Source organism: Haliotis rubra, unplaced genomic scaffold (assembly GCF_003918875.1).
Source record: "Haliotis rubra isolate DU_JTF1 unplaced genomic scaffold, ASM391887v1 Scf1067, whole genome shotgun sequence".
Taxonomy (NCBI): domain Eukaryota; kingdom Metazoa; phylum Mollusca; class Gastropoda; order Lepetellida; family Haliotidae; genus Haliotis; species Haliotis rubra.
The window spans coordinates 235,631-255,158 of record NW_025764967.1 but is presented as its reverse complement, the minus strand read 5'-3'; the positions used below and the strand labels follow the sequence as shown (position 1 = coordinate 255,158).

Below are 19,528 nucleotides of genomic sequence, written 5' to 3'. Positions count from 1 at the left end.
GGCTGACCTCTAAGTGGCATCACTTGGGAAAATGCAGGAAAAAAAGCTTTGCACATATATACTAGGCACATAAATAAACTGTGCATTGTCAAAATATTATCCCAGTTGATAAGTACGATAACAATGTCAAAGGTACATATAAACTGTAATGGAGGGATCATGAGACCATAACAAGTCGGGGGAATTTCAACTGAAAAGTCAATCACAATGACGTCACGAGTCCACAAGCGGGACAGGGGTCAAACGATACTGAGATTGTTGTATCAGCGCACAAATCAGTAAATTCGTGTCGAGGCATTGTTCGAGTTCATTCGAAATGTTTGTCTGACACGTCAGAAGAGGAGATTGCAAAAGAACTCAAATCTCAAGAGGTGACATCCGTTAAACGTTTCACCAGAAAAGATAATGATAGAATAGTGAATACTAACACCTATCTGTTTACCTTTGTCCTCTCAAAAATACCGACATCTATCAAAGCTGCACTTGTCACGCGCGATACGTGCAAAGTGCTCTTCCCGTTAGTTTATATTTTTGAATACTTGATTTACTGTCTTTGCATCAATTGTTTTCAAAAGTACAATATTGCAAATTGTTCAAACTAAATTAGTTACTTTGTCTATAGTCTTAATGCCCAGGAGACGATGGCTCATGGACCAATCTGTTGGGATCCATTTTTTCAAGATATGTGTCTACCCTCCTGGTAACCTGTGCCATCTGTCTGAGATCCACAGATGTAGGGCATCGTCTTGGTTGACACTTCATGGTGGGTGGATGGGTTGATGAAACATACCTATTACAATTATGGCGCCCCCTTACAAACAGCGTCCGCATGAATTTGAAGATTCATCCTCTTCTGAGGATGAAGATCCTTCAACACCTCACATGAATCCTGAGAATTGGTGAAGATTTCTTATCGTGTCTGCCATGGATGGTAATCCCAACGGCACCCCTGAAGGGCAACCTCCTCGTGGTGGGTTCTGGGTAACGCTAATGACTCTTCGCCCTCGTGTGGACCCGGGGCCAAATGGGTCCACAGCACCCCATTGCTGGTCGTAAGAGGCGACCAAATTGGGCGACCCGTTAGCCGTGGGTTGTGTCCCTGTGACGGCAGAGGAAGGGAGTCTGGTGGTTGAGGATGACGGAACCGGCAATAGTGTTCCTTAAGCCAACACACCACTTCGACCCTAACTTTGCCTAGACGGGTGGTAGAATAGACCCGATTCTACCAATCGGCTGGTCACGCCTTGCCCTGTGCATGGGATGTTTATACAAACTTTGGTACTACATAACACTTTTGGCATGTTCAAAATGATAACGGATATACTGCCAAAACCAATCAGCCGCGCAGACCCATGCACAGAAGGCGGTGGCTCATGGGCCAATCTGGTGATGCTGCCCTCTGATTTCTGTACGTCTCCAATTGATTGTCATAGACCGAACCATCCTGGTAGACAGGTCCAGCATTTCATGTCAAATTCGCTGGAGTATAACACCCCCTTATCCTCGGTATTTCAACTTGGAGATCCGCTGCAGTATAAGATCCTCCCTGTTGACACTCCATGGTGGGTGGAGAGAGGGGGTGCTGAACTACATTCCTTACGACATGGCTTCCCAACACCCCGGTTCAAAACGAAGACATATGGATTCTGACAATTCCTCGTCTGACGAGAGTACGCCCATTTGACCTATTACTGGCCACGATTTATAATCATTGAAGCTTGTGACAAGCAACCTTTGCAATTGAACCCATTTGCAATCTCCAAGGGTATCGCTGGTATCTGCGAAGAGGTTGCCAACGTCACAAAGCTCAGGTCCGGCTCTCTATTAGTTGAATGTGCTCGGAGACAGCAATCCCTGAATCTACTGAAATTACAAGAGTTTGTCAATGTAAAGGTTGTTGTCCCAGCACACAAAACACTGAACACGTGTAGAGGCATTGTAGGGACAGAGCTCGATGCCAGTCTGACATGACTGAGGAACAAATTGTCCAGGAACTCTCCCAGCAGTCTGTCACAGCCGTGAAGAGATTCACTAACAAGAAGGAAGGTGTGGTACACCCGACAAACACCTACCTCTTTACGTTCGCCCGATCGAAGATTCCCAAATCAATTAGAACCAGTTATTGCAACATTGGTGTGGAGGTCTATGTACCTAACCCACTCCGGTGCTACAACTGCCAAAAGTTTGGACATGGATCCAAGTCCTGTCGTTCTTCTACTGTTTGGTACCGCTGTGGTGACAAGCATGAGAGCAATGATTGTACTATTGAAGTGAAGTGTTCAAACTGCGGTGGTAACCTTATGGCCTCTTTCAAATCTTGTCCCGTGTGGCAAGGTGAATGAGAGACCATAAGGATCAAACACAAAGAAAATATCTCATTTCATGAAGATAAGAAGAGGGTTACGAGTTTAACTGTATCCTCTTCAACCATCTCTTACTTTGCTGCTGTCTCCCGTCCCTATACCACTACTGCAAGTATCTCGTGCCAGACCACCTGTCCTTTAGAGGTCCCCCTCGATGTCCACAACTCCTTTGGACCTCATGATATGGAGATTCAATGGAATTGCAGAGGACTTAAGAATAATTTTAATGAACTACAGTTATTGATTCAAGATTTTAAACCGTCTACGTTTTGTCTCCAAGAAACCTACCTAAAAAGGACAGTTTTGGTACAGTTCCTACCACTCCTTTTCTCCTCTTGGAGTTAAAGCTACAGGAGGTACTTCTATCCTGGTGAGGCACGGCATCCTCCATAGCCCTGTTCCACCTAACACCACCCTACAAACTGTTGCTGTCCGCATGACTCTGAACATAGGGTTTACACTATGTTCACTCTATCTTCTCCCTCCTCAACTGTCCGCGTATCAGATATTCAGAATTTGTATGATCAACTCCCAAAGCCCTGCATTATCATGGGCGACTTGAACGGCCATAACCCCCTAATGGGGAGTACTGATACAATTAATAAGGGAAAGGTCCTTGAAGATTTTATCTCAAATAATGATGTATGCATCTTCAACGATGGATCAAACACCTACCTCCATCCTGCCACTGGAACATACTCTTCTCTCGATCTATCACTTACAGATTCTAATCTTTTAAATGAGATTGAATGGTCGGTCCAAGTCAAGTCAAGTCAAGTTTATTGTATTCAAGGCCTCCGGCCCATATACAAGGAGTTACATACATATACATAATTACAGTACATAATACAATGGCAATTATAATGGTTATTGCTTAGATAACCTATCATTTGTCAAGACAACAGCATGTTTTACAAATAGAGAAAGGTTGCGGATAACAGTTTCATTTCTGGAAGTGAGTATTGAGACAAAGGCTATTGTTGGATATTTTGATAGATAATTACTTGAAATATATTTTCTTCTAAGATCATCATAATATGGACCTACAAATATAAAATGAATTTCATCTTCAATAGATGAAGTGCATAATGGACAAATTCTCATATTTCTGTCTATAGACAATCTTCTACCTTTATTAATACTTAAATCTAATAAACCTAGTCGGAGCTGAACAAATGTGCGTCTGATATTTCTTGATGTCAATACAGATAAATATATTTCTGGTTGGATAAGGCTCTTAAAGGACCTATATAGATCATACCTTGAACTATTTTCGAGAGTCGAATGCCATTCTTGATAGAACATATTAATTGACTGTTCTCGGAAACGTTTAAGAAACAGAGTTACATTACCCACTGTCTGATTTAACCATGCAAATCCAAAGCCATGGGAAAATAAAAGATTTCTAATATGTGAAGCCCAAGTTGTCTTGCCCATGCTATCAAGATGAACAAGCATATTATAAGCTATTTTAGATATTCGTTGTTCATGCATTTCCAGAATCTTAAGCCAATACTTCAAACATCTGATTTGTGAATTTATATAAACTGGAAATCTCCCACATTCCCCATAAACCATACAATTTGGCGTTGCTTGTCCAACATTTAGAAATCTTTTACAAGCTAAGAGATGAAGTTTCTCAAGACATTCTTGACGCTGAAACCCCCAAACTTCTGACCCATAAAGCATAATCGGTTGAATTTGTGAATCAAATTGTTTGAAAAATATGTTTGGAGTGAAGGCACCTATATTCTGAGAAACAGACATAACATTTATGAAAGCCTTCTTTGCACGTGATTGCAAATAAAGAACACTTTTTAAAATTCATCGTGTGAGAAAACATAAGACCAAGGTAGGTATAGTGATTAGCGATAGTCAGTAACTTGCCATTGAAAAACCATTTCTCTTTGAAGCGACGGGACCGCCTCTTCTGAAGATTACAATATTTGTTTTCTCGAAATTAACAAAGAGTTTCCAGTCGTTTGTGTAACGTTCTAAGATATTGAGTTGATTTTGTAAGCCAATAATAGTATCGGACACCAAGATCACATCATCAGCAAAAAGTAGGATGAAAATTTCAAGCATATCAGGAAACATTTGAACGCCGTGTTTACCAGAGATTGAAATATCGTAATACAGTTCACTTATAAAGAAAGAAAACAACATTGGACTTAAGATACAGCCCTGTCGTAACCCTATGGGACAATCAAAGAAGTCGGTTACATCATTACCACAACGTACACACGATTTCATGTTAGAATACATTGACTTTAGAATATTATACATTTTTCCTTGTAAACCAGATTTTTAAAACAATACCACAATTTGGAACGATCTACAGAGTCAAAAGCTTTCTTGAAATCAACAAAAGCAACATATAATTTGTGCTTACTTCGTGAAAGACATTTTTGGATTATGGCATATAATGTGAAAATATGATCTGCAGTTGAATATTCTTTCCTAAAACCGGCTTGGCATTCGGGAATCAGGTTTCTCATATTTGACCAATTTGAAATTCTGTTATTTAATATGGAACAATAATTGAACGAGACCAGTTATCTGGAAATACACCTTTGTCAAATATAGAATTGAAACATTTCCGTAGGAAGGGCATTAACTCGACCTGAGAACATTTTATCATTTCAATCACAACGTTGTCAGGTCCAGCTGCCTTACCACTCTTTAAATGAGTAATCGCATTTTTAATTTCATCATCAGAAGTTTGTGTTTCTAAAATCAATTTATCGATACTTTCATATTCCATATCAAGATTGAGATCACGAACATCATCATCAAAAACAATGTTATCGTTCTGAAGAATAGAATCATTTGAGAACACTCTCTTAAAATGAATCAACCACTCAGGTTTGGAAATATTTATTTTAGGATTAGTTCGATTTCTAAAGGAACGGATTTGTTTCCAAAATTTAGCGGGATTATGTACACACTCATGAAGTCTTCTTAGGTTTTGATTACGCAACCTACCTTTATATATTCTACATGAAGTTTTGTATCTATTTCTCATTTTGCAAAAATATTGTCTGTTACTCTCAGTGCGTCTAAACCGAAAACTTCTCAGTGCTTTGCGAGCATCTCGTCTAGCAGTCCTGCAGTCTTTATCTACTGTTGGCTTACTGCTCTGTTTGTTTGACTTAAATGTTTTCTTCATACATTCTGCTGATTCTAGTATAACGTGGACAAAATCATCTAAAGCACCGTTCAGATCACAATCAAGTTTTGACAGGAGATGTTCGTAACAAGAAGTAATATTACTCTGCAAATTATCTAAATATGTTTGACTAAAATACTCGTTCCAGATATATCTTTCTTTAGAATAGACATCTGTACAACCGTCACTCATATTTATCATATCTGCTAATTGGCAAGTCAATTCCAACGGTAAATGATCAGATTCCACCCTTTCACCAACATTTAACATATGTATAAATGGGAAAAAGTCAGGTGAGCAAACAAAATAATCGTTGACACTGGAACCCTGCTGGCCATTGTATGTATATTCGCCTTGTTCGTCTCCGTGTACTCTACCATTCACTATGAACAGTTTGAAGGCATAACATAAGTCTAACAACAATCTACCAAAACCGTTAATAACATTATCATGGGAATTACGATCTTCAATAGGGGTAGTCGTCATCATCAACATCATGAAATACATTATTCACATCATCATCATTAGACAAAGTCAAGTTATTTTCTTTACCTGTACGTGCGTTGAAGTCGCCACAAATAAGAGTATGACACTCAGTCATGCCTTGAAGGTTATCTAAAAGATATTGTTCTAGTTGTTCAATACAACAGTTATAAGTCTTATGTTTATAGTAAGTTGATCCTGTTGGAGGGATGTAAGTACATATCAGGTTGACGTCTTTATCTAGAGAAAAACAATTCCTTAGCAAGTTTTAGACATAGAAAGTTATCGAGATCAGTTGTTATTTGTTCGCATAAGTTTCTAAGACCATGGTGGATACATATACAAACACCACCGGAATGTCTGCCATAGTCTGATAGCTTGATTGCAGGGCTATAAAATATATCATAACCTTCAAGCCAATTATAATTCATGCTTTCCACAAATGTTTCAAATAAACATATTATGTTAAAACTGCGCAGGTATTTCAAGAAATCGATGTCATCAACCTTATCTCTCACGACGACCTTTGTGGAAGCGTCCACTTCCCCACAATTCTTGCTCCTGTCAACCCCACGGATGAACCACCATCAACAAGATGGAATTTTACTAAGGCCAATTGGCCTTTATTCCAAACCCTATGTTCTGAAAAACTTAAGCCGGACAACTTCAGAAATGTTCCTGATCCCATGGAACTATTTTCAGACGTCCTAAATGCCATTGGAGACAAAACTATTCCAAAGTCCTCTGCAAACCCGCAAATACGCAAACCATGGTTTAATACAAATTGCAAACAAGCTAGGAAAAATAGGAAGAAGGGGAGAAATATTTCCGACAACACCCCACAGTGCATAACCTGAATGCTGTTAAAATGACAAATGCCAGGTCAAGAAATACCTTCAAACAAACTAAACGCCGGTCATGGAAGAAATATGTGTCTAAAAACAACTCCCGCACACCCATGTCCAAGGTGTGGAACATGATTCAAAATATTAAGGGCAAAGGGTCAAAATCCGGAGTTCGCCATCTGAAAGATGGTGACTCTCTCTTAACAAATAAATCTGAAATCGCAAACAAACTTGGCGAAACTCCTCATCAAATTATAACCCTCAGTTCCAGAAATACCAAACCCAACAAGACAAGAAATCAGTCATTTTTTTACTCTGATAACGGTGAGGATGGCAAAGAAACGTTTTCCCTCCATGAATTACGTACTGCCCTGGGACAGGCTCACGACACTGCGGCAGGAGCTGATGAAATTCATTATCAGCTTCTGAAACACCTCCCTGATTCAAGCTTGGAAACACTACTCAATATATTTGATGACATTTGGACAGCCGGAAATTTTCCTCCTTCGTGGCACAGTGCCATTATCATCCCTATACCAAAGCCCAGCCGCGATCATACTGATCCCTCAAACTACCTTCCTATATCACTAACTAGCTGCGTTTGTAAAACCATGGAGCGCATGTTCAATAATCGATTAATCTGGTACCTGGAGACCAATACCCGTATCAGTGATCTCCAATGTGGTTTCCGAAAGAACCAAAGTAGCATTGTCCATCTGGTGCGTCTGGAATCATTTCTCAAAAACTCCATTGTCAACAAACAACATACAGTATCTATCTTTTTCGACTTAGAAAAAGCATATGATACAACGTGGAAACATGGTATCTTAAAAGATTTACATGAATTTGGATTGAGGGGTAGACTACCTCAGTTCGTATCTCAGTTTTTAAACAGCAGACAATTTCAAGTACGGGTGGGTTCCACATTGTCTGATTATCTCCACCAAGATCAGGGCGTCCCTCAAGGCAGCATTCTGTCTGTCACACTTTTTTAGCATAAAAATTAACAGTCTCACTAATGTTTTGAACAGTTGTGTTGATGGGTCCCTTTCGTGGTTGATTTCAATATTTCATGTCGTGGTAAGAACGTGCACACAATAGAAAGGCAGCTACAACTCTGCCTTAACATAATCCAAAAATGGGCCGATGAAAATGTCTTTAAGTTTTCAAAATCCAAAACAAATTGTATTCACTTTTGTCATAAATACAAACTACACAAGGATCCAGATCGGTCTTTAGATGGTACTCCCATCAAGGTAGTAGAAGAGGCCAAATTCCTTGGACTCATATTCGACCGTCACTTGACATTCTTACCACACATAAAATATTTGAAAACAAAGTGCTTGAAGGCTCTGTTTCAAATACAGAGGGTGTGTGTGTGTGTGTGCGTGTGCGTGTGTGTGCGTGTGTGTGTGTGTGTGTGTGTGTGTGTGTGAGAGAGAGAGAGACTACCCTCCTTCACTTGTACAGATCATTGGTTCGCAGTAAACTAGATTATGGCTCCATTGTCTATGGTGGAGCCTGCAAAAGCAATTTAGAAAAATTAGATTCTATCCACCACCAAGGGCTGAGGCTCTGCCTGGGAGCTTTTAGAACCTCTCCGGTAGACAGTCTATATGCGGAGGCCAACGAACCTTTCCTTGAACAACGCCGCATTAAACTTTCACTGCAGTATATCACTAAATTACGTTCAAATGAGTCCAATCCAGCATACAATTGTGTTTTCAACCCGCTCTATGAAAACCTGTTTCCTAATCTGCAAAGCATGGTTCCACCACTTGGAATCAGAATTCAACCACTCATATCGGCAGCTAAAATCGATCTCAATATCATTGCACCTTACCGACTTCTGTCCTCACCACCGTGGCAAATGGTGAAACCTCAGGTCGATCTTACCCTCACCAAACTCAAAAATCTGAAACAAATCCTTTGGTGTTCCAACAGGAATACAACCAGTTACGTTCTAAGTATAACACCCATAGATCCATTTTTACAGACGGATGCAAGGACGATGGCCAGCCAGCGCTACAGTCATTGGATCCAAGACTGTCTCCTCTAGGATCCCCGACAACAGTTCTCAGCTTTGACCTACATTCAACAGCAGAATCACTCCCAAAACTTCATCGTTTTTACAGATTCATTATCTTGCCTACAAGCACTTCAAAATCTTACTTCAACTCACCCCTTCATCCTGGCCATTTTAGAACTTTACAACGACCTTTCTACTGGCCAATGTGACATCGTCCTCTGCTGGTTGCCGGGTCACGTTGGCATAGCAGGCAACACAAAAAGCCGACGCTGCAGCTAAAGCAGCTCTTAACAAGCCCTTATCTCCACTGCTAATCCCGTACAGTGATTTCAAACCCACTATCAAAAGCTATACTCGGGACCTCATGCAAAAAAGGTGGGACACTCAAATAGGAAGAAACAAACTTCATGAATTGAAAACAACAATTGGTTATACCTACTTGGGTTGTCAGTCAAGACGTGATCAGGTAATTTTACGACGATGTCGTATTGGCCACAGTCGGTTTACACGTGACTATCTGCTGAAAACGGATGGGGATGGACCCCACATATGTGTCTCTGCGCTGAAGTTTTCACCATCAAGCATATTCTGCTTGACTGTGTGGACTTATCCTCTGCAAGGGCTCACACTATCATGCAACAAATCTGAAAGATCTGTTCTCCCACGTGAGCGCTCATCTCATAGTGAACTACCTGAGGGAAGTTGATCTATTTCATAAATTGTAACTGAGTAATAAGACTAACGAATTGCCTGCTTTTAAATTATTTAGCGCTATGACATTCTCTGCTTTTAAATGACAATGAAATGAATATATGTTTTTGAAATAAAACTAATTTTGACTTTGTACTTACAATGTGTATTAATGCAGACTCGTTCTCGTCACTATATGGCTGGAATAATGCCGATGTGTCGTAAAGCCCAACTCAACTCAACTGGTAATCCCAACAAGCTGAATCATTTTGCCATAGCACGGGGTATTGAAGGTGTAGTTGGGGAAATGAAAGAAGTGAAAAAGTTCCGATCCTGCTGCCTATTGATTGAATGTAGAAAATACCACATACAATAAACAATTCTAACATACGTTGTATTTGGGGTTGCGCTTTCACAGCAAAGTACAGATTTGAGTACTTTTGTCGCCCCATCGGGGATTTGAACGCATACCCTCAGAGTCAGGCACCTAACCGCCAGCCCACAAAGTCAGCCGCCTGACCCGTTCAGCCATCGCGACTTACCCTTTCTCAGTGAAGTACAGAGACTTTGCCTCTCGTACATGACTGTCAGAATTGACATCACAAGGTGTCGCTGATGTGAAACGTTTTACATATGAGAGAAATAATGACGTTTTAAATACCAACGCTTCTTTGTTTAAATTCGGTCTACCAGCTCGTCCAGAATCACTTAAAGCTGTCTATTGTAACCTGAGGGGTGGATGCTTTCATCTCTAACCCTTTGAAATGTTACAGTTGACAGAAATACGGTCACGGATCAAAACCATGTCGTAATCCTGCTGCTTGCAATCATGTGGTGGAACTTGCGACGATAGCAAATTATGTGACACATCTCCGTCTTGTGTCAACAAATGCCCCGGCACATGTACACGTCAACAGACACCCGGACACGTGTTACATGCCAGCAGATACCCGGACACGTGTTGCATGTGAGGAGATACCCGGACACGTGTTACATGTGAGGAGATACCCTTACACGTGTTACATGTGAGGAGATACCAGACACGTGTTACATGTGAGGAGATACCCAGACACGTGTTACATGTCAGCAGATACCCAGACGCGTGTTACATGTGAGGAGATACCCAGACACGTGTTACATGTCAGCAGATACCCAGACACGTGTTACATGTGAGGAGATACCCGGACACGTGTTACATGTCAGCAGATACCCAGACACTTTTTACTATGAGGAAATACCAGACACGTGTTACATGTCAGCAGATACCCAGACGCGTGTTACATGTGAGGAGATACCCAGACACGTGTTACATGTGAGGAGATACCCAGACACGTGTTACATGTCAGCAGATACCCAGACGCGTGTTACATGTGAGGAGATACCCAGACACGTGTTACATGTCAGCAGATACCCAGACACGTGTTACATGTCAGCAGATACCAGACACATGTTACATGTCAGCAGATACCCAGACGCGTGTTACATGTGAGGAGATACCCTTACATGTTTTAATGTGAGGAGATACCAGACACGTGTTACATGTGAGGAGATACCCAGACACGTGTTACATGTGAGGAGATACCAGACACGTGTTACATGTCAGCAGATACCCAGACGCGTGTTACATGTGAGGAGATACCCTTACATGTTTTAATGTGAGGAGATACCAGACACGTGTTACATGTCAGCAGATTCCCAGACGCGTGTTACATGTGAGGAGATACCAATACACGTGTTACATGTCAGCAGATACCCAGACACGTGTTACATGTGAGGAGATACCCTGACACGTGTTACATGTCAGCAGATACCCAGACACGTTTTAATGTGAGGAGGTTCCCAGACACGTGTTACATGTGAGGGGATACCCAGGCATATGTGGCACGTCATGAGATACCCTGACACGTGTTCCATGTCAGCAGACAAGTGTGATATGGTTACAGATACCAGGACACATATGACATGGTAGCCGATTGTCAATTATGTTAAATAATTTAATCAATATGTACTTTATGAACATTATGCATATTATGCACAGGTATTCTGTACTATTCATTACTGCATGTGGTAGTGTGATGAATATGTTGTAATTGATTTATCATTATTGAGAAATGTCCTATACTGAACAAGATTTGCCGAAGCTTGAGAGGACACAGGTTAATTTAAACGAGTGTATGAAAGCCCGCTCCGAAAGCAAGTGTATTTGTAATGTATAATGAGTAATGTGGGTATCGCAAGTCACAGTACATAAACAAGGGTACTGCTTTCGCAGTAGCTGGAGGGATGGTGTCAACCCGACTGGGGAAACCGTTAAGGAAGCAAAAATATTATATATTGCATTGTGGAGTAATATTCTTGTATTTTGACATGGTCTATAAACTAGTTTGATGTTTAATCTGTGATATTCTAGTTGTTATACTCTCTTCCAGTTGCAGTTTTTAATGAAGTATGAATCTACTCATTACTAATGTATGACTTTCTGTCGTCACGATATGTTTCAAATATTGACGATGTGACTCAAAATGTTTACTCACACAATTACTCTATAAGCACATTGTAACATTTCATTATTGTTTACAAATTAAAGCAATAATATTGATCATATGTTATGACAATGTTCTTTACATTTAAAGGACGGGCTGAGAGCACAACTTCAAGAACAAGTTTATGATTTAGATCAATTTCTTATGCGTGTTATATTTTGAGACCCCAGTTCACTCGGGTGAAGAGAGCGTTGAGGTTTACTGCTTAATAATGTAAATTACTTCACTGCACGAGGTTGTGTTGTGACAACGAAGCTGGGGGTTCGCTCCGTGGGTCCTTTCACAGTGTTTGCGCAGTAGAGCAATAGATGTGTCGTGTCACCGTCAACAAATATGTACATGTTTAAGAACGCAGAAACTTTGTGAATATCCGATGATCTCATGCAATGTTTTTGCCATTTTGTTGTCTATAATGATATAGGGGTGGATCGCTATCACAGTCAAAACTGCTGTACTACCCCTATAACTTACTGGCACCAAAGATTACACCGCATAATGTTATACCGTATGCTAGTCTACGTTTTGTCTATTAAAACAAACAAAACACCATACTGGGGTTTTAGCTTGACTTACAAAACTGGGAGTCTTTGGAAACTCTAATAATGTTCTATAGATAATAATATAGTAGTGAACTGTACTCTACGTTTCTTACACTACTTTAATTATATGATCTTTATATCAGTTATAATGAAATCAGTACTATAATATATTTTTTCTGTTATTCTGTGACTTGTAAAACTTCACATAAGACTCATATCCACCGTCCACTCATCCTAACAATCTGCCTCACAAGAGTCAAGATCACCAAAATGCAATGGCCAGGGACGAGTCCCGACCTTTCTCCAGTAGAGCACGTCTAAAAGAGACGAGTACGATGACGTCGAAAATGGACCGGAATTTTCCGGCCCAGCCACGTATCTGGAATATTGCTTGGTGTGTGGTGTAAGACAAAGACAAAATTCACAAACATGATCACCTCCAAGCCACAACTTGCTTCACCCCTCCAGAGTGGTATGTGTCCAGATCAGTTTATCTGACCTAAATGTCAACACGCCTGTTCTGTCAGTATAGATTCTCCAGAGTGGTATGTGTCCAGATCAGTTCATCTGACCTAGATGTCAACACGCCTCTTCTGTCAGTATTGATTCTTTATGATGATGACCCATGGAAGCTGGTGGTTGTGTCTTATCCTTCTTCTCGTACTTCCGGTCAATTACAAAATGTGTCAAAAGTAATTGTCAGAAGCATGTGTTAAAATATACATTGTCCAATTAGTCCAGGAGGAGAATCTAAAAGAGGCCTAGAAATAGAATTTCGTAGCCTCCCCAGTACTGATTTTGTTTGACACTATTTTCAGTTAGTATGATGTCTTGGGCTCATGAAATGGCCTGTAATACTCTCAGATTGTGGTATCAGTTTTTACAGGCCTTTATATGTGGTGGGGGTCTGCGAGCATTTTCGCCACATTTGGTTTGCAAAATCAGTACTGGGGAGGCTGCCTCCTCCTGGACTAAATGGTGAATCTAAACATTCTGTCTGTCAACAGAGGTGGGATGATGTAGGTTGCCGCTTTTAAGGTTCTTGATGGCACCCAACTGATTACAAAACGAACCTTTAGGATTCTCTTGATGTTGATATTCCCTTGTTTCTAGGTACACGTTTATGGAGCAAGGTGTATGCTATAGATACAGTGGGTATCTGTATCGGATGGTGTTGTCGTGGACACGTCTCCCCCAGAACCACAGGCCGTTGCATACTTGGGAGACAACCTGGTGAAAAATCCCTCGTTTGAGATACAACATGAACTTGAGAATTCATCGACATGTAATGACCGTCTTCCCGAGTACTGGCAGACTGACAACTATTCGTGTATACACATCATTACATCCGAGCGTCAATTAGCCAGACATGGTAGCAGCTATGTTGTAGTCAGCGGATCTGTTCTCCAGGCAGGTATACATCTCAGTGTGGACAGATGTACAAAGTGAAGATTCATGCAGGATATACAGAGGTCACGGACACACATCATAGCGCTATAGAAGGCTTCGTGTCAGTTGGCGCTGAAGTCATCACATTCAGTCTTGAGCCCAATCTGTGCCGAGGGGTGTGTGATGTGGGTAGACATTCTGTTATCATGTGGAATACACACACAATTTCCTTCATAGCTCGGGAGGAATCAGCTCAACTTACTATTAACACAAAGTCAAGATCCATGGTGATGGCGGTTGATCACGTGACACTTCAGAGCATCACCTATAGTGGACATGACGGCACTGTAGACACAGAGAAGCACGTGGATGTGAACGCCGTGTTCCTGCCTCACTGGTCGTCCCTGCATGTGTCCTGGCATTCACCATGTTCCCCCATCACCATGTACCAGTGGGCAGTAGGTGAGTCCCCATCACCATGTTCCAGTGGGCAGTACCAGTGGGCAGTAGGTGAGTCCCCATCAGCATGTACCAGTGGGCAGTAGGTGAGTCCCCCATCACCATGTACCAGTGGGCAGTAGGTGAGTCCCCATCACCATGTACCAGTGGGCAGTAGGTGAGTCCCCCATCACCATGTACCAGTGGGCAGTAGGTGAGTCCCCCATCACCATGTGCCAGTGGGCAGTAGGTGAGTCCCCATCACCATGTACCAGTGGGCGCATGTTCCAGTGGGCATAGTAGGTGAGTCCCCCATCACCATGTGTCAGTGGGCAGTAGGTGAGTCCCCCATCACCATGTACCAGTGGGCAGTAGGTGAGTCTCCCATCATCATGTTCCAGTGGGCAGTAGGTGAGTCTCTTTTTCTGCACAAGTGGATATTCAGGGTCCCGATTGCAATGTTACCAGCTGGTTGTCGGTATACTAGGCGAGAGTTGGGATACTATTGATAGCGACTGACTTTGACGGTTTACACCGCGGCGGATCCGCGTTGTCTGAGAGAGAAAACCACGATGCAGGTGATAAATGTAACTCGCGTGAAAGCTCTGGACGCCCGTATTGTTATAAGGCAAGTATCATTTCAGGCTATTGTCTATTTCGAACCCATCAGCGCTGAATGGACTCACATTACGAATGTAAATCGTGGGTGGTTTCAAGCGAGCTTCTTTCTGGTGACTTTAAAACCGCAGATATTCAGTAGAACACAGAAAATGATTATCGAATGGTCTAACGTGTTTTAGGTGAGATATGGCAATGAATTTAAAAACAAAATGATTTAAATTTTATAATATATTAGACTTTAACTTGATACGGAACCAAAACTATAGACCAAGCAGCTCTAAGAGACTACGTGTTGAAATCACTTCTTCATGCAGGTCTTGTGGAAGGCGGTACACAGTTACAAGGCTTTACGAACGTTGGTAGAAACCCTCAAGGAACACTTTCTGCCAAGAAGCTGACGCACAACTCCAGACTGTATGTGTCGGTACTCGCCACTAACGCTGCCGGCCTGACATCACTGACCAGAGCAGACCCCCTGACGGTGGACATGACACCACCAACTATACAAGAAGTCAACGATGGTTCAGGTAAATATACAACGTCTGTGCAAAGAATACCCAGAGTTGACTCTCCTCAAATAGTCCGACATCACACAGCAGTACCCCTGCCAGAGATTCCGCTGTTAACAAGTAAAACGTTTCTTACAACACATTGATATTAAGGACTCTGACCAAAAGTGTCCTTTCAAGTTGACATAGATTAATGCTACTGAGTTGTGATGAAACTCGGGGACTTCAGTCCTCCAGCAGAAACATCGAACCAGTTCCATTAAATATAAAGCATAAGAAATATATACAGATAATACGTTTCTGACAATGGCAGTGGTTGCTGTCCCCAAACACAATTATATCTCAGCTTGGCATTATGCAGTAGTGATATAATGCGATATAATGATTTGGTCAACACCACATTAGTATGATCTTGCCACCATTGCTATATGATGATGATACAGGCTTAATGATCTGTTGCTAGGTGTGGATACAGATTTCCTATCACCAGGGGACATGGCAGCCAACTGGGCTGTGGAAGATGAAGAGTCAGATTCCATCAGCTGTGACGTCGCTATAGGTAGGGAACAGTGAGACAGCGGTAGGTAATACTATGTGTGTGTTGTTAACATCAAAACTAATCCCAAGTTATAAATATATTTATCATTGAAATCATACAAGTATTTAGAAACTGGGTGCCTTGTGTTTGTTTTATCATTTCTTTGTGTGTCCTAAGGGTACTGTATCCATCTTCTGTGTGAATAACTGTCCTTTCCTCTGCAGGACACACCCCAGGAGATGACGATGACCGTCGGTTTGCTAGAACTAACCATGGAGTACGATATATCAGGTGGAATCTGACTGATCTGGTGATCTCATCCAGTGTGAAGGTGTACACGACAGTACGTTGCTATAACAAGGTCGGGCAGGTCTCCGAGTCTTCATCTAATGGCGTGGTTCTCGTGTCCGGTGAGGACATGGCATCTGTTGCTGGCTTCAAGGTCCTGGAGGAGAGTCCGTCTGTGTTCTCAGACAGAGACCAGTGTCACGTACCCCGAGACACTGTGAGACTTCAGTGGGAGGGAGGAGAAACCGAGACCCCTCACACCACCCTGGTAGGTATCCTCCAGCTGACTTCTACTACATAAACACTTGTCCTTTTAATATATACAACTAATGAAGCTGGCGCTTGTAGTTCTGGAAACTTCCATCCATACACGTATATCTTACATTCATACCTGTTTGATTGTTGATAAAAAATATAGGTTCGTATCGAGGGAAGCAGTTTGCTGTACCAGCAGAGCGTCCCCAGTATATTCACATACACATCCGCCCAGCTGTGTAGCCTGAAGCTCAGCGACCTGACGACCTACAACATCAGCGCCATGCATGTGCTGGACAAGGCTGGGAACCCGTCAGAAACATCCATCACCATGCATGGACCTCAACCAAGTCTGAACAGTAAGTTTTGTGTCAAAGATTGTCAAACAGGATGCAGTATGTACCAGTAATAAATGTATATTTGAATGCTTCACATTTGAACACTGTGTCTTACCCGTTTTCTGGTGACAACCATATAATTAATGTGAAATTCATACCATTTCAGAAGCTGCGATGATTTCGTCCAGGACGTCCGACAGGATGACGACTCTGTCCTGGCCGGGCCTGTTCACCTCCCCCTGGGGCCAGCTGGTGTATGAGGTGATGGTGGGCAGGGTGGAGGGTGGGGCAGATATAGTGGACGGGCTGCTGACCCGTCAGGAACAGATGGTCCTCAACCTGTCCTCGCACCCTCAAACTGTCACTGACGTTTATGTCTCCATAACAGCCATTGATGCGTGTGGATACACTGCTTACTACTCACAGACTGTGGATGTCGGCTCGTGATTCCAGTTGATACGGGAAAGTGTAAATCGTGAATACATAGTTCCTCATTAGACACATTTATTTGCTTCCATACTAAGACAGTAGTCCTCGGTCGTCAATGCTCACACTACAATACATACGCACAATACGTAGATTGATGGTGAGAATCTGCTGATTCAGCAGGTCCACTGAACGATACTACTGATATGATGCGAAAGGGCATTGATGTAGTTTACTTATCGGATGTAATATATGGTCTTCATCTCCTATGCACATAAATCCCGTAAGAGGCATGCGCCCCAAGTCACTCACGACTTGCAGACTTCACGGAAAGGTTCGAAGGTCAGTAGGGATGATTTGCCAAAGGAAATAAATTTAATATAAGCGTCAGGTTTATAAATGATCAGATATCCGTCATCAACATGGATACAGGAGGCTTGTGGTACAACCATGCTTGTCTCATGTTTAAATCCTTGCAAGAAATACAAGCTATATGTCAACTTAGATAAATCCAAAATTGTTGTGTTTAGAAATGGTAGCATCCTTACTAAGCACGAAAAATGGTATCTAGGAGGTAAATTAATTGAGTGCGTTTCTTCATATAGATATTTGGGAATAGTATTTTCACAAACATTGTCATGGCATAAACATTTTGAGAGCTCTATTTTGCAATCTAAAAAGGCTTTGTTCGGTATTTTGAAAAGTTTATCAAAATTCGAGCACATCAAATGTGATGTCTTCTTCAGAACTTTTGACACTAAAGTAATGCCTATTTTGCTTTATGGTAGCGAAGTATGGGGTCTAGACTGTGATTGTAATTCATCCATTGAAACAGTGCATACCCTAGCTTGTAAATACTAACTCAGTGTTAAACTATGTACCCCTAACCAGCCTTGTGTAAATTTAATCGACTGATGAGTAATGCTATTCCTCTTGTTTTAAGAAATCTTGCCATGTTTATCTTTTATGCTAACAATCGTCGTCGTTACAGCTTGAAGGCTGTATATACAAATCCATACATGAGCATTATGAGTGACAAAACATTTCGATCAAGGTTACAATATTTTCGGTACAAATGGTTACGATTGGAGAAACTATCCATGGTTGACGGATCAGTGCTAAATATATTGTCTGAAGCAATTCGAGATTTTAAGTAGTAACGCACAGGCATGTCCATGTTGTCAATTCTGTGTATTGATTTGTAAATTTAGTTTATTTTGGAATACATTTCTTAATTTATAACATGTCTGTGTTGTTTGTTGCCTCGCTCTAACCACCGTACTCACAAACCTCATACTTTGTCTCACTCTCACCGACTCAATCTCACATCTCATACTTTGTCTCACTCTCACCACCTCACGCTTACACCTCATACTTTGTCTCACTCTCACCGCCTCACGCTTACACCTCATACTTTGTCTCACTCTCACCACCTCACTCTCACACCTCATACTTTGTCTCACTCTCACCGCCTCACTCTCATACCTCATACTTTGTCTCACTCTCACCGCCTCATGCTCACACCTCATACTTTGTCTCACTCTCACCACCTCATGTTCACACCTCATACCTTGTTTCACTCTCACCGCCTCACTCTCACACCTCATACTTTGTCTCACTCTCACCACCTCATGCTTACACCTCATGTTTTGTCTCACTCTCACTGCCTCACTCTCATACCTCATACTTTGTCTCACTCTCACCGCCTCACTCTCATACCTCATACTTTGTCTCAATCTAACCGCCTCATGCTCACACCTCATACTTTGTATCAATCTATCCACCTCACTCTCATACATTGTCTCACTCTTACCTCCTCACGCTTACACCTCATACTTTGTCTCACTCTCACCGCCTCACGCTTACACCTCATACTTTGTCTCACTCTCACCACCTCATACTCACACCTCATACTTTGTCTCACTCTCACCAGCTCATACTCACACCTCATACTTTGTCTCACTCTCACCTCCTCACGCTCACACCTCATACTTTGTCTCACTCTCACCACCTCATACTCACACCTCATACTTTGTCTCAATCTCACCTCCTCACGCTTACACCT

The 19,528-nt window shown here is 41.8% G+C and overlaps 1 protein-coding gene across 1 annotated transcript; it reads left to right on the top strand.

Moving 5' to 3' along the window:
- Positions 1 to 1,967: 1,967 nt before the first annotated feature.
- LOC124279148 lies at positions 1,968 to 17,536 on the top strand. Its single transcript, XM_046714951.1, has 9 exons — positions 1,968 to 2,051; positions 13,808 to 14,075; positions 14,288 to 14,560; positions 14,780 to 14,899; positions 15,424 to 15,636; positions 16,082 to 16,177; positions 16,381 to 16,712; positions 16,863 to 17,058; positions 17,204 to 17,536. The coding sequence occupies exons 1-9, from the start codon at positions 1,968 to 1,970 to the stop codon at positions 17,482 to 17,484; spliced, it is 1,863 nt and encodes a 620-aa protein (XP_046570907.1). The 3' UTR covers positions 17,485 to 17,536.
- Positions 17,537 to 19,528: the final 1,992 nt, after the last annotated feature.

Excerpts from the sequence above, each read along its gene's own strand:
- LOC124279148 (XM_046714951.1), top strand. The coding sequence starts at position 1,968 with ATGACTGAGGAACAAATTGTCCAGGAACTCTCCCAGCAGTCTGTCACA. Across the intron at positions 2,052-13,807 it reads CTAACAAGAAGGAAGGTGTG|ATACAGTGGGTATCTGTATC; the intron begins GTACACCCGACA and ends TGTATGCTATAG. Across the intron at positions 16,713-16,862 it reads AGACCCCTCACACCACCCTG|GTTCGTATCGAGGGAAGCAG; the intron begins GTAGGTATCCTC and ends TAAAAAATATAG.